General features: G+C 44.3%; 1 protein-coding gene across 1 annotated transcript in view; it reads right to left on the bottom strand.

Annotated features, from left to right (window-relative positions):
• GALNT17 (polypeptide N-acetylgalactosaminyltransferase 17) overlaps nucleotides 1-1,019 on the bottom strand; it is a 204,875-nt gene extending 203,856 nt beyond the window's left edge. Inside the window, exon 1 of the mRNA XM_062592343.1 lies at nucleotides 748-1,019. Within this exon, the coding sequence (XP_062448327.1) occupies nucleotides 748-985 (238 nt within the window). The 5' untranslated portion in view covers nucleotides 986-1,019. The remainder of the gene's footprint in view (nucleotides 1-747) is intronic.
• Between the last annotated feature and the right edge of the window lie 14,860 nt (nucleotides 1,020-15,879).

Here is a 15,879-nt window from a genome sequence, read left to right as displayed (position 1 = left end):
TCGCAATCCCAGTTGTGAATCTATGGGGAGCAATTAAAAAAAAAATAGCTTCCACAGTCAGCGTTTTAATTAGTTAGCTTACCTAGATTTCTTACAGCTTTACAACATGTTTCTCCATCCCACACGGCATCTTTAAAACTCCCTTTCTACATCTCAGAACTACTGAGCCTGGTGAGAAATTTAATAGAAAACCCTTCCCTACGCTCTAAAGAGATGCATTACTTGAGGTTTTAATTAGCAGCTGTCAAGGCTGAGCCACAGGAAATACTGAATTGTTTGCTTAACTTATTACAGAAGGTGCATTTGCTTTCTGACCTTCTGCACTTAAATAACGCAACATACTTCAGCCTTTTTAAAACTCCCTTCCAAAAAAGCAAGCGTGCAGCGGTAAAAGCCATCCCCTCAATCAATACACGGAGCGCTCGCCCCAGCCCCGCATCTGCCCGCTGAACTCCCTTCTCATCCGAGGAAGAAATCATGACACTGTAATTTCCCGAGCAGCTGGCGTTAGGCGATTACACACGCTGCAGCCAGCGCGAGGTGCCGCCGAGCTTTCCCGAAACGCTACGAGAACTCGGAAACCGGGCGCTGCATCGATTCACTGCGTGGCGACTCGGGCCGCACGGTAACGCGGGGGAAAAGCGGGAGGCACGGCTCGGCCCGGTAAACTTCAGGAAACAACCGCGCCGCATCTTCGCCTTAACGCACGCACCCGAAGGGCACCAAGAGCGCGAGAGCTACTCCTACCATTTAGCTGCCTGTAGACGATGTCTTCCAGGAGGGAGAGTCTCTTCAGCACCGCATCCTGGATGGAGTTGCTGCCACGGGCGGTCAAGTTGGCCGCTTCGGCCCTGGGGTGGATCTCGCGGAAGGAATCTCCGCTCTTGACGGCGATGGGTCTGCACTTGGCCAAGAAGAGCACGAAGCCGGCCACGGCGAGGAGGTTCAGCACCAGCAGCACTTTGACCCTCCTCAAAGAAGCCATCAAACTTCCCCGCGTGGCAACTCGAGCCGCCGCCGCCGCCCTGCACAGCGCGCTCTGACGCGCGGGCAGCCGGGCGCCGCCGAGAAACGCCCGCGGGGACGCGCGGGCCGCGCCGCGGCTGCGGCTACCGCTCCGCGCCGCCCACGGCCCCGCCGCCGCGCAGCGGCAGCAGCAACTTCATGCCCCGCGCAGGACGCCGCGCGCCCGCCGCGGGGCTGCGGGACGCCGGCGCGGGGGAGCCCTGCGCCGCCGCCCGCCGCGCCTGCATGCGCGGCCGCTGCTGCTGCTGCTGCTGCCGCTGCGCGGGGGGGCGCGGGGCGGCTGGCGGCGGGCGCGGGGCATGCCCGGGGGCGGCCGCCGCTGCCGCCGCCCCGTGCGCTGCGCGGAGTGCGGTGGGGAAAGCACCGCCTCGGCGGAGCTGGGAAACGCCGCCCCCCCGCCCCGCGCGGGCGCGCAAGGCCCGGAGACTGCGGCAAGCGCCGCTCCGCGCCGCTCCGCTCCGCGCCGGCCGCGCGCGCGCCGCCCGCCCGCCCGCGCCGGCCCCCGGCTGCGGAGAGCGGCGCCGCCGCTGCCGGCTGCACGGAAAACCCGGGCTGGAGGCCCGCGGCGCGGCGCCGCTTCCCGCGGGCCCTCCGCGCGCCGCCGCGGGGCCCGGTGGAGCGGGTGAGCCCCCTCCGCCCCCCGCCGCCCCCCGCCTTGCACCCCCTGCTCGGCCCCTCCGCACCCGCGGAGCGTGCGCCTCGGTCAGCACGGCTTGTCCACCGCTGCCCAGGCAGTAAGGCAGCAGCTGTAATGCAGAGCTTGCTATAATTAAAAAAAAATCACATTGCAACAGAAGGGCAAGAGAAAGTTTCTGTGCTGTATGATTTCAGCTGCCCCTAAGCCTGATGGTGGTGCGTCCATGAACTTTGCTCCTTGATGCTCTCAGATTTCAGCACTAGGTGGGGAGACCCCTGGGCCTTCACATCTCTCCCCAGATATTCCCCCTGGGGTGGCCATGTCTGGTCGAAGGAACAGTTTTGAAACCATCATCCAGATGGTTAGTGGAGGCACGAATAGGATGGTCACCGCTGAGGAATGCCAGTAGACAGACCCATGTGCTTAGAGCCACGTTGCTTTGCCATGGTTAACTCTGATTTTTTCAGAAGGATTTATACGAAAATGGATTAGAAATTTGAGCTATGTTGAGTCATGGTGTTATACAAGGCACCTTTTCAAGATATGAAGGTATCCTCTTTTACCTTTAAGCCACAATTTAAATTTTATATATATATATATATACACACACACACATATATATATATATTAGGATCAATGCCATGGAAACAAACATAAAATTGTTTCAACAGACTGGGGGACTTAAATTAGTACTAGTTGTCCATGAATTCTTTTATGGTTTCTGTGTTCAAATCCAGGTTGATAAATGACAGAACTGCTACAATCCTAAGGGAAAGAGTTAATAGGTACATTAATAGTAGTCAGACCACGATATAACGTGACCCATCACCATCTCCATTTGTGTTTCCGAGGCTTTCCACCGGAAAGGTAAAATCATGAATGGCTGTGGTGACATGAAGCTAAAACTATCTTTGAATTTCCTGAAAACCATTAAAGCCCTTTGCTGGAGGTGAGCAGAAGCATGTCGTTACACCTGCTAGCTTGGGTTTGGGTTTTTTTTTGTTTGTTTGTTTTTGTTTTTTCTTTCCCCTCAGTCTTGTAGAGTTGTTTACCAAAAAGAGAAGCCATGTGGCCTCAAACTATGAAGAACAGAAATATTCATGCCAAGAGGAAATTACCTGCTGCTTATTTAGAAGCAGTCTTGGATGAAGAGGGCCTATTCTGGCAAGTCCTTCATCGTACACTGCTGCCGCTGAAGTGAGCGTTGTTGCGCTACACAGGAATAGCAGGGTCTGCTTTAACTATAAAAACCCGAGTAGTATAAGGCTAGATTTAAGAAGGTTTGGAATATAGCTGTTTCATGGTACGGTCCTAAGGCAAAAAATAAAATAAAATTCTTAATTTCTGGTAAAAACAATGATCTTGCTAAAATCCCATCTGCTCAAGTACAAGGAACCCTGGCTGGGGTTGCAAGAGGGTTTATAAAATAACTTGCTTGGCTGAAGTGATTACATTCAAATTTTGCACTCTCCCCTTCCCCCCTCCAGATTGCTCCCTTGGACGAATGAATGTACAAGCTGGGACAATTCTAGGGTTTGAATCGGTTCCTTGTTGAAAAACAAGGAGATATTTTTGTCCTTTTTTTTTCCTCCTATGAAAAGGAGCAGAATTAAGTCCCCAAACAAAACAGGTCCTGAAAGAGTTGTCCAAAAAGCCAAAACTCATCTTACGGTTCATGAGTGCTCTCTAATTATTTAAGCCAACACATGCATTCAGCAATTAGCCACACAGCCCTGCTGTCCTATCTGGGAGAACTGACTTCAAAAAACTTTCCCAGGTGTTTGTTAGTGTTGCTATTTTTCTTCATAGGAAGGTTATAATTGAACATTTCTGACTTTGAAGTTCTAGCTGACAACAAATTGCCACCACCTGGAAAGTTCAGCCAAGCCAGTTGCAAAATATCTCCTTTACAGAGGAGAAAACCTTTCTTCTGCTGGCCTCTAGCAGATGACGTGCAGCTGGGCAAGTCCTTTGCCTCTGCAAAACTCCTAGTATGAAGCCTTTTTCTTACGAACCCCCTCTCCTGCCCCACACTGCAACACCGCTCTGCAACAGACTTGTTACCATTTATTATGTAATTTTATCATATTCCCAAGTAGCCTAATGAGACCTTTCACGCGATTTGCGGTATTATTTACCGCTGAATGCTTTTATGTACCCCCTAAAGTGACATGGCAGAAAGAAATATGCTTTTGATAACAAGAAGCCATAATGACAAAGTCCACTGGAAACAGACAGCGACAGGGTATGTTATATTAGCTTCAGGAAACCGCAGAAGATTTGGGTTTGCGGCATAAGAGTCACGAGAACAGCCTCATGCGTGCTCCACAAACCAGTGTTTCATTTGTTCGTCGCAACACCAAAGGAGACTTAGGAAAACTCAAACAAATGGCAAAACTCAATGCCAAATGGCCATAAATTTGCCATAAATGGAAAGAGGTTGTCAAGACCCCACTGTCTAAATCAGGGTTGCAACAAGGACTAGGCTCAATCTCTGCTGTAGTTTGTTTTTTCTTTTTTCCCCCCTTTCTTCAACTTTCATTACTTTCTTATGAAAGGAACATAAAATATTGTTACAGACAAGAAGAACAACAAAAGGGCATTTGCCATTCTTGTGGAGAGAAGGTCAGTTTGCTTGTGTAATTCACTGGAAAAAAAATACCTGCTTTTGCATAATACTGGGGAGTTTCTATCAAAAGCTCGTATTCTCCAAGTGCTGGCCAAAATAATTACTCCTCTAGTTCTGCCAGGGGAAGAAATCCACTAAAACATGAATATTCAGTCGTTGGATTAAGGACGTAGCAGTCCTTAATCCAAAAGTTCTGCTCCTTGAAACACAATGAATACCAGCCGCTCGTTACGAGATGAATCAGAAATATAAAAATAACTTGTTTTTTGAGTTTATTCCACCCTCATCATTTTTAAAGAATATTGTGGCAGTATAATGCCATTAAGTATATGGGGCAGATTCTCTTTATGTACTTGGTGTCTTTGCTACTCAGTAGAAAAATTTGGTTTCAGATTTAGCGGCAGCCCTGGTCAGCAACATGCATTTTCCAAGGGCACAGAGCAAAGCAATCCCGTCCTCAGCGCCTGGTCCCAGCCCTCTCCGACCTGCCCTCCAAGCGCGGGAGACAGTAGACGTTGCCAGGGGCGCTCAGCACCTGGCAGCGAACTTCTGCGTTTCCCGCAGTGCAACACCAGCGTAAGAAAGCGGACCTTTGGGTCTCTTTACAATAAATTCACTTGACTTGCAGCTATTTGCCTTTCTGTGACTTAGAATCACCATGTGAAAACCATGATCTGCATGAAGAAAAACATAAGGATTCAATTCAAAACAGTGAAATTTCTCCTCAAACATCTAAGTTTTAGCTGGAGCGTTAGCCCAGTGCAGTTGGGTTTCCTCAGGCTTCAGTGGTGCTCAGGAGCTGCCAGGATTTCTTTTCTTTCCCCTCTGGCTTTTGAGAATTCCTGATGATCTCACTTTAGTCTTGTTTCTCTCTTGTCTGAAACCACAACTGAGTCCTCCCACATCAGGTCAGATGAATTCAAGCCTCCCTGCCGGCTGCAGAGTCCTAGTTTTTCATACTGGTGTTTTTCCCCACCCAAGAATCTGCTCCAAAACGCTGAAGGCTTCTGCGAGATGTGTGCGGTGGGCACTCACCTGCTGGCAAAAATTCAGAAACTGCAGGTCCAAAATGACTTAAAGTGCAAGGACTTTTGGCCATGTGGAATTGTAATCTGCATCTGGAATATGCAGTAGTGCTGGCTTTGCAAGGGTCACCGAAGTCATTATTGATCACATGAGGCCCAATCTTGTGAACAGAGCAAGTACTTGCAAGAAAAGATTTTTTTTTTCTTTTAGAAGCTAATGTGAAAGCTGATTGTACATTGCCTGCTTTTCCTAGACTCATTTGTGACAGTAAGTTAGGCATATATTTAACATCAAGGAGCAAATCTCTATTTCCAGCCTTGAAGCTGGAAAGCTTTCTTCTGCTACAGGAACAGCCAATACACAGAAGTAACTTTCTCTTCAGTTTAATCTTCAAAGTTTGGAAACATATTTAATTCTACATTACAATTACTCCATTCATATTTCATGAATTTTTAAGCTCAGGCTGTGATCTTGGACAGCTCAAATCGACACATCAGTGAAATGGAACGAAAAACAAGCAACATATTGTGCTTTTAGCTTATGAGATTGCATTATAGCTCTTTCGAGGATACCAAAAAGAGATCTCTGCAATTGCTATCAGTAAGTATCTTCCACAATCAGTGCTTCAAAAGTTTCTAGAATGGCTTAAAACTCTGACTGAGTTTAGAAATGAAAGAATCCATGCAAAAAAAAGCAAGAACATAGCTTAAAGCTTAACTATTCTTTCATTTTGCTGCTTTTCCTACTTATTTCTCTGTATTGTGCAAGATACCCATGTAGACTGTACTATTACGGCACCTATTCATCTCACAGTCCTTCAGAAAAATCACACTGAAGCTGGAGAATACGGTTATTTCTTAACATCACAGAGGCACACCAGCAGATGCCTAAACATCTTTGAAAAATGGGCTCTAAATTCCCAGGGAAGTCACCAGATGACAAAAACGACCTGGGCAGGAGCAAACCAAGAGCCTTTAGTGCAGAGTCTTCAGCCATTAATCTGAAGTTAAGGCTAACACATAACTGACAGACCTTTCAACAGAAAATCCATCACAGTGCCGTACGTCTCTGCCAAAGGAAAGCAGGGGGATCTGACAACCTTATTAAAGTCCATTTGTAATATACCCGTGCTCCCATTAACATTGAGGTTTCCTTTCATCTGACTTTCAGAAGCAAAATTCTGATAGTGCTAAGGAAATGTGGATAAAAAGATAGCCTGCTTAGATATAATCAAAACTTCTAAGGCTTAATTTTCTTCTCAGGAGCCTCACGCCACTTCCTCAAGAAGATCGGCCTCCATTGTAACAGATTTGATCCTAGAAATGGAGCATCCCTTCTCTGATGTTCATTAAGCCTGGTTCTGCAGACTTCCTAGATGCTGCAGCTCATGTTCACGAATTATTTATCGTCTTATGCCTTATATTAAATACTTCACTTACGGTCAAGGAAAAGACCCCAAACCGTTTATGAACCCCTGGACCCTTCAGTATGGGAGACGCATCGCTCTCCCCTATGCATCATGTCCCAGCAGGCAGGAGAAGTGCTGCGAGTCCCCCAGAGCCGGGCAGAAGGCAGCAGCGAGGAGCGGTGGAGGCTGCACTGCGGATGGATCACTCCAGTCTCAAGCATGGTGCAGACACAGATATCAAAGGAAAACTGATACCTAGTTTTCCTTCCTTACCTAATAGAGCTTTCCATGCACAGATGTCTACAACGCAAAGATCGTCTTCTCCAAGAAAACTAAAGAAAACCCCAAATTACCGTGAATTTTAAAAGCTAGAAGCATGTATTTGTGCACACTACAAACCTTCTTAACGTAATTCCTTTCTAGATAATTAAGATATCTCTTATATTTGTATTTAAACTGTGCTGCAGTTATTCTAGGGCAGCTTTTATCCTGCTGTGATTATGAATGGTGGTTGACCATCTGGAAGTAATACGCTATTTTAAGCTTAAAAATTTAAACTGCCCAATAAAGAGATACCACAAATTGCAATGACTACTTAATGAATGCCAGTGTACTGCATCATACTAATATAATCTCACTGATAACTATGAATATCCTTGTTACAGGATTTAAAGACTCTTCTCATAAAAGTTTCAAGAGGTCTGCATCCCAGCAAAAATTACTTCAAAGCAGCTTTTAACATTTAGAAACATAACTAGGTCAAGGAAGAGATATGTGTTTACACTGTGAATTAGAAAACTGAATCCCCACCTGTCATGTAGCTTTTTGTTGTGTTATGGAGGAACCTGTATATTAACTGTGTTTATAGGGAGAAAAAAAGAGAAAAAAAACAATGCATTTTTCTGTGATACCTTGTGGATAAGTACAGGGTGCCATGTTTCCTCGTGGGGTTCAGCAAAATGTAGCACGAGAAGAACCAAACTGGATTTTATTCCAGATCTGCTACTGATTCATTAGGAGACCCTCAGGCAAGCTGCCTGGAGCTGAGTTTTCGGGATTGTCACGGAGCACATTTTCAGGCATTTAACTAAGGCTCGAGTTTTCAAAGGAGCTCCACCCTTTGCTTAAGCTCCAACATGCTAAGAAGTTCTGCAAAGCTGGTGCCTATGTGAAATGGAAGATAGATCTGTTCTCCCACACAAATACAGCGTGCACTCACATTCTCACTGCTGCCGCCTTCCTGCTTTCAAGTAACCTTGCCAAGCACACTGAAATCCTTCACTCAGTAACACTGCCTAAATATTCCCAGTCACTGGCCTGGGGTGGTCAGCAGAAGCACAGAACCCAGCACAGAGGCTCCTTCCAGCAGCTCTTCTCAAGCAGGTGGCTCCTTTTTATTCCAACTGCTCTCAGCTGGGAAGTGATTCAGGGTAAACTGCTGTCTCCTCCTCTTGTTTTATATCTATGTGAAGCTATTCTAAGAGATTCAGAACAATACAGGGCAGAGGACTGGCCTGTTGAAATCTCCTTGCATCATGGTTTTCAGCTACAAGAACATGGGAGGAGGGCAGCAAGGTACAGCCTGGCCAGCTCAGCTCAGCTCAGCTCAGGCTCGTCACAAGGCAAAGGGGCTTGGAAAGAAAAGTGGATTCCGAGGCTGAATAAAATCTAAAACTTGTTCCATCAAATGAAAGATGATGCCCAAAATAGGCTTCAGTTTTCTCTCCAGTTGTGCAAGCAGGATTTGAGCAATTATTTCCTGTCTCCTCTGCCACGAGCAGGCAGGGTGGGCTGCGGAAGCACAGACCATCCATGCTCCACTGAAACACTCCTCCAACCACTACATGGGATTAGATGCAAACATCTCCAGAAGGCATGTAATGTCTGATAAAGAGCAGTTGCCCTGCTTTCTGCCAGTTGATATTTCAGAAATACAAATGACCTTATTTCTCACATGATCTAAATACTTATCAAGTTACCTTGAAGCAATTGTTTTTAGCTTTGAAGATTGCTAGTTTTATTTTGGAAGAATGGCCAGAAAGGTTTTCTGTTTTCTTCCCAACAATAGCAATTGTTTTGGATGAAAGACATGACATCTTTAAGGAAGCAGAGAGAGAATATTATGTACTAGACCTTGCCTCTGGAATGTATCCCCTCAAGGAAAGTACACCCCCATCTACGAGTCTCGCCATTGCAGACAGAAGCATTTTTAAAGGAGTAGTTCCTCCTGTGCTGAGCCAATGCAGGTCTCTGTTGCTCTGTATTATCACGGTGCCTGGGTATTTCCCTGTTTTCTCCTTGGGGAAGGAGAAATAAAGCATAAAGAGAATGAGGAACCATGCAGAGGCCACATCCAAGGCTTGCGATGGAGCAAAGACACAAGTGCGTTTTGTCAGCCCCGGGCAAGCACCCTCACCGCAGAAGCTTTCTGCCTTTTTCTTGTCCTACATTACCCACCTATGCAGAGAACTGAAGAAGACCAACAAATGCAGTCAGAAGGTCTTGCTTTCACGCTGCCTCCAAAAACACACTAAGGGAAGACCAGTGAAGGTGACTCAGTGGCTGTCACTCTCTCAGTGGCACTGCTACCTCGTGCATGCTCAAAGCTTCCTGCCCTCCCAGCAACTTAGGCTCAGGGATGAGTTACACCATTCTTCCTGTTAATTATATTAAGCCTATACACCTCTGGTAAACTAATTTTGCATTGCTTTAGAGTTTTTGGCTTGGTTGCTTCTTTATTCACTGTACGTTGCATAGTCATTATTCCTCACTGGCTTTACAACGCGCTTGAAAGAACAGGGGACCATCAGCTGAAGACATTGCTGTGCTTTGTTTTCTCCTTCCGTTTACTGCTTTTTTTAGCATTTTAAAGCACAACGTACTCATGAAAGCTTGTAAAATTCCTCATAAAGTTTACTGTGCCACAGGATTGTAGAATACCGCTTTGAACTACAGATGAACAGCTAATCTTGGATCTGTCACCAGAAGCACTAATATATTTCAAAAAGCTATTAGCCCTTAAACCAAAAGCAACACAGAATTTGATTTGGGCCAACAGCCTATAAAACACTGAAATTGTTCGGCAACTTCTTGTAGGAAACTGGTGGAAGAAGCTGCAGGAGCTCTGATATTTATTTTTTTCCTGCTATTTAAAGCATATTTTACGTAGTTTCCAAAATCTGTGCATGAAAACTAGCATTAAGTAAATTTGAAAAGTTGTTGAACACCACCACATGTTTTTTCAGGAAGCAGAATACCATTTGTTCTGCTACGCAAGAAAGCAGGGGAAGATAGTAAACATTATATATAAAAAAATAGCAAGCTATAAATAGCTTTTGCATTTTTATAAGGAATCATATCTTTAAGGAGCTTTAGTACCGTCAGCGCTCAGTATAACCTCCAGCTGTGAGTAATATCCATTTTGCAGAGGGAAACAGGAAAGCACATCTATTAATCCTAAAGGCCCTGGCCGTTTCCGAAGGGCTTTGTGATGGGAATGGCCAGGCCGGTAGGGGAAGTCGTGACCGGGAGGAGAGAGCATTCGGGGACAGCAAGGCAGAGTTACGACTTGAGATTCCGCCATGCAAAGCCAAAGCCTTAACTTGTTACTCATGTGGCCTCCGTAAATTTAGGTCTTGCCCTTTCCTCTTGCCAGAGGATGCAGGTTGTGAAACAGAAGGGAAAAGAGGAGGAGGGTGAATTTTTTGGGAAAGACAATATGGAGAAAGAAAAAAGATTCAGGTGAGGAGTGCAAGAGTCACCTTCTCACAAGGTGCCTTGCTGCTCTTGTGTTGCTTCTCCTGCAAGTGTCGTGGTGTAAAACGTATCAGCATAGTGGTGCACCTCTGATTTTTAGCAGAGGCTTCGGTGCTTGTTTTATATCAATTAGACATATAGATAGATACGATGAGTGGATGAATTCCAAAATTTTGTCAAAAACAGGTTGCAGCGAGAAAAAAAAATTATACCTTCAGCATCCCTTCATTCAACTGTAGTGGAAGGACTATGGAGCTGGCTCATTCTAACGGTGCTGTCACTAGTATTATAAATATTTCAAATAGGAAGTACTTGAGGTAAGGAGGAGAGTACTGAAAAGAGCAAAAGATTATTATGACCCACAGAGGTCTAGTAAATAAGCAGTAACAAGAGCCACAGACCTGAGAGACTGAACACAGTCTAATAGCAGCTTTGCAAACTTCTTTGCCCTCACTGGGAAACATCTCCCCTTTCCACAATCCAAGCTACAAGGTTTCGGCTATTCAGACATACCTTGCACAACTATTTTGGGGTAGGTTCACCAGCATAAGATGATAATATAAGAAACTAATATAGGATATAGATTTTTCCTGTTCAGTGTTCTGGTCTTTAAAAAAACAAGACAGTACGACGGTAGAAGAAAGATTCTTTGTCCTTCTTGTGGCCATTTCCATCTCTGACTCTAAGTCTTCTTCTGCACCAGCTGGGAATGGAGAAAGGTATGCCCACGCAAGAAAGACATTCAGAGAAGGAGATGCACATGGTGCACTTAAAGTGAGCATAGCTCTGAGCACACGGATATGCCAGGTTTTCTCTGTCTTGGGGGCAAAGCAGTGGAAACCTGCTTTCAAACCACACGTCTCTAAAGAGAAAAATGTGCGTAGATAGATTTATTTTCTGCTTGTACAAGTTTACATTAAGTAAAAACTGAGTAGATCATTTTGGAAATAACACATATGCATAATTAAAACAGAAAAGCTATTCACTCAGTTTAGCTACTAAGGTGTCAGTAGTGATTCACTACAGATAAAGGAGGAATCACAGATAGGATCATAAGAAACTATCAGTAGGGCAAATTCAATAGAGTAAAAAATCCACACAAATATATGAGCTATCATGTTTCGGGATTAATAGAGGTGCCACATATGAAATATTTGGGGTTCTGGCTAGAGCATTCTTTGAAATAATTAAAATTAAAAAGTTCAGGTCCTAAACTTGCAGGTTAGAGCTACCTGTTGGAAAGCCTGGTGTCCCGAGCTGTGCGGACGCGGTGCGCAGCCTGTTAATCCTGCAGTAAAGTTAAAATTCATCCCTATGCAAAGGGCCACAATAATACCTGCTTATTACTCAAACCCATTTGAGCTCTACATTTAAAATTTCAGTTCCTAGCCTCACTGAATTGAACCATATGCGTAATCAACATGCGCAGTTCCATGTTTGGGTTGTCTTGCATTTTTTTCTAGTACCATTCCTCCTTATGAGATAAATGATCTATCTGTGATAAACAGCTAGTTGCTCACAACATTAATTTGGCCTACAATTCAACCAGGGAACAAAATAAATGTTGACACACTACATGTAATGGCCAATGAAGGGTTAATTATTTACTAAGTTGACATTTAATAAAAGCTTGTTCAGGTGTTATGGACTCTAATAGTTTGATAGATATACTTATAAAAATGACAGTTCTCGAGCTCGTACTGTATAAGCACAAGGAGTCTTTCAAACTCTTCAAGTCTATAATGTATCAATTACAATTAACCCTTGAGAATTAGGCTTTGCGTTAAAAACACTCATAACTCAAAGCAGCTTCCTGCAAAATTTCTACAGCAGCAAATCAACTGAGCGCTCACAGAAAGCAAGAGAGGAGACTATATACAGGTAGAGCATGGGTATCCTACCAGGAAATCAATGCCGCAATGTTAAATCATTTTTGTGTACGGTTGAGTCTACCGCTGAACAAGAGCGTGGTTTGAATCGCTTTTTATGGAACAGGGTCTAGAGAGGATTTGTTCTTATACTCTGCCTTGGGTGGGATAATGAATGGTCTTTTGGTTGCATTAGGGAGGAGGAAGGCTCGCAGGCAAAGCTTTCAGCTTTTCATGTAGGTGTAGCTTTAATCACTGGGGACTATGCTGAGGCAAAAAAGCCTGTTGATGTGGTATTTCTCTGAAATAAGGAGCTTTCGTTGCTCCTTTAAAGAGCTGCCAATGTTTGGAACAACGTTATATGGATATTTATGTGTGTGTGTGTATATATATATATATATATATAATATATATAAAGCGTTCTGCTTAGAAAGAGCATCTAGACCATGTTTTCCATACTGATCTACCTTCCATCTGCATCATCAAGGACACTTTCACAGAAGCAAGAGCCTTATTAGGGATCTCATTTGCTCTTGCTGTTTATTCCTCTAACTGAAGTTTAACCCTCGGTAGACATATCTTTTTCCATTTCCCCAGCAAACAAATAACCGTATCAGCTTTCCAAGGGCAGGGTGGGGGATTTCAAGGGAAAGCAAGAACATCTAAGCAAAAACAAACAAGCGAGGGATTTCCTAAGGTGTCATTAATAAATGACAGCTCAATCAAAGAGATATTTTCCCCATACATTTCCCATACGGTCCTTAAATGAAAACATCACTGAGCTCTCCATTTGCTGGGTATATAGCTGGAGAGAAAGGCATGTTCAAAGGGAATATTGGAGGCAGAGGAATGTAAAATCTCTCACCTTTGGTATAAGCCATTGCCATAAAATACAACATTTTTACGGCATACTAGATGTAAGCTGCTCAGGGACACAGTGAAATGGTGAACCTGCCACCCATTATTTGCATTCTTATTAAGGACTAATATTTGACATCTTTATTTACACTGAGTCGGGCTTTTTGGGTCGGGCTCCATTACTCATGGAGTAATCCCATTTGTACCCTTGGAATAGATCACAAAGCACTGTTTAACATACTATAGATAACAGTAGCAAAGACTGGCCTACTATAACTATATTAAATGCAACATACCTCTAGTATATCTGTTACATAATTAGAGTGGTTTAAAACTGGGAGTTTTGCCCCTCTTCCAAATCCTAGGTGCATTCAACTCTCTGATTATGAAAGAGCATGCTACACATTTCAACCTGCAAGCGGCTTGCATTTTCCACCTGTAATTTGACTCAGTATTTATACAGATAATGCCTATTCCAGCAGCTCGCAGGCTCATCTGCTCACCCGGGAATGTAATGTGGTATCCTATTACATGTCAGTATAAACAGAAAGTATACCTCAAATCAAAGGTCTAGAGGCAAATGACAACAGGAAAGAAACCCGGCCTGTACGTAGGGAAAGCATTTTTGGCTACTATTTGAAGGGAGATGATTGGGAATTCTTGTGGAGGAGCAGCAGATGGATGCTCCAGTAGATATAAGCAACAGTGAAACGTAATAGGAACCTTTTATGACAGGTGCTTGCTATATACCCATACAGCAGGCCTACACAGTGCAAACACCAAGAGCTGGATTTATTCTTGTAAATCGATTAGAACCTAGTGTATCTGCCAAAGCATGCTATTGCCTTGGCCTGGACTCTGTGGTGCGGAGGTCACGGGACAAGCAGTAACCCGTCTTCATCACACTGTCTAGCAGCGTTCTTGCCAAAATCCTTGATGATATTTGCATTCAAATACTTGTGTCCATCCGTGAACTGAGAAATGTCACGGAGGACCCAAGCGAGACAGAAGAGGCCAGCAGCATTTCCTCCAGTTTTACATGATGTGCTCACGCTCGCAGATCCACCCGTGCAGAGCTGCATCGACAACACTGGCATATCAATTGCTTATCAATATTAGTGTTCAAAATTATATGCATTGTGTAGTCTCTTTTAAATCTGAAGTAATACGCCAAGGCCAATCTGCTTCAGAGTGAACAGTAGTTAGAATGACCAAACATCACATCCCTGCTGGGCTACAAAGGACAGCTCTGACCTGAACAGGAGGCTGTGTAAGCGCAATAACATTGTATCACAGCTCTTTGGAGCATACATCAACCAACACTGCGGAAAAAGGGCAGATCTATAGTATCCACCAGCCTGCTCCTCCTTAGGGCAATCTGCGCCTGTTAACGTCTAAGCACATCGGAAGTAGACTTTGGTGGTCATCCATAAAGAGCCAGAAGTGAGAGCTTGTGAATGCAACCCAGGTCATGTATGTACTTGCCTAGTGTGTATTAATTTGTCCGATGTGGCCGAACCTTTTCTTTTCCCTTCAGTTTGATGCTCTGCCTGCTTGGCACTCCTGGTGATACACATCAGCTTGAACGCCAAAGTCCAAAACAGTAACACCATTAAATGCTTAGCATTGCCATGCTCTCCACTGAACAGCATCCGCTCTGAACCGCCAGCACCCTTTTAATCCTCCATGAATCACCCATATTTCAAAGTAATTTAAGTAGCTTCCTTCTACATAGAGCTCTTCACAGCATGGGGAAGGACCTCCTCCTGGCTCATCAGGTTTAATTACCTACACAACTACCTCATCCAGCCTCATTTATTAAGGGATCGTGCCCACAACCTTAAATGAATTTAACAGACCTAAGTGGGCATCTTTAATATCAGATACTCTTTCCTAAATAATACACCATCAGAGCCAACAGACCTTCCTTTCTGCCCTTCACCAAAGCCATTCTCCAAGGGGCTTTATCCTCAAATCAAGCCTGAGAAACTCTACCTGTCTCAGTTGCAGATTTACTCCACAGGGACAACACAAAGATTTGAATAATCAAATCCCAAAGCATTTTGTTTTTCTTTTTTTTTTTTTTTTTTTTTTTTTAATCACCAAACTCTTTATTATGCATACATTAAATAAAAGGCTATTCACTGACAGGCTTAAGGAACTAATGAGAAGAAGAAAGCCACAATAAATACAAAAAGAAACAAGATACTGGACATGGATTACAAAGCGGACTAGGAGTGCTGTGTTTTCACAAAGCAAATACTTTCCAGGAAAGTTTAAGTTATCTTGCATTAATTATGGCTTCTAAAAACATGAAGCATGGAAAGATGCTTTTGTTTCTCCTCCTCTTCCCTCCACCACCTTTCCTGATGAGGATCCCAAGAGTAAACTATCAAATGCATTTGCCATGAGAGTATCAGTTTGCCTGTTTACCTGGCTTGCGCTGGAGGGGCAGAAAACAGCAAGGCCATTTGCAATGCAACGACTCGAAGTCACTAGCTTGCACGAGCTTGGCAGCCGCCGTGCACAGGAGTTTCTGCAATACCGCAGCTGCCTGCAGTTTGAAAAGAGAAGCGTTAAAGCACAAAGAAGCCAACCTGATTTCAAAGCTGCAGCAGGGACCTTTGCACCCCAATGGAAGCGGCGATGGCATCAGAATAAAAGCCTTGTG

The sequence above is a fragment of the Rhea pennata genome, chromosome 20 (genome assembly GCF_028389875.1).
Source record: "Rhea pennata isolate bPtePen1 chromosome 20, bPtePen1.pri, whole genome shotgun sequence".
Classification (NCBI taxonomy): Eukaryota; Metazoa; Chordata; class Aves; order Rheiformes; family Rheidae; genus Rhea; species Rhea pennata.
This window is presented reverse-complemented; position numbering and strand designations above follow the sequence as displayed.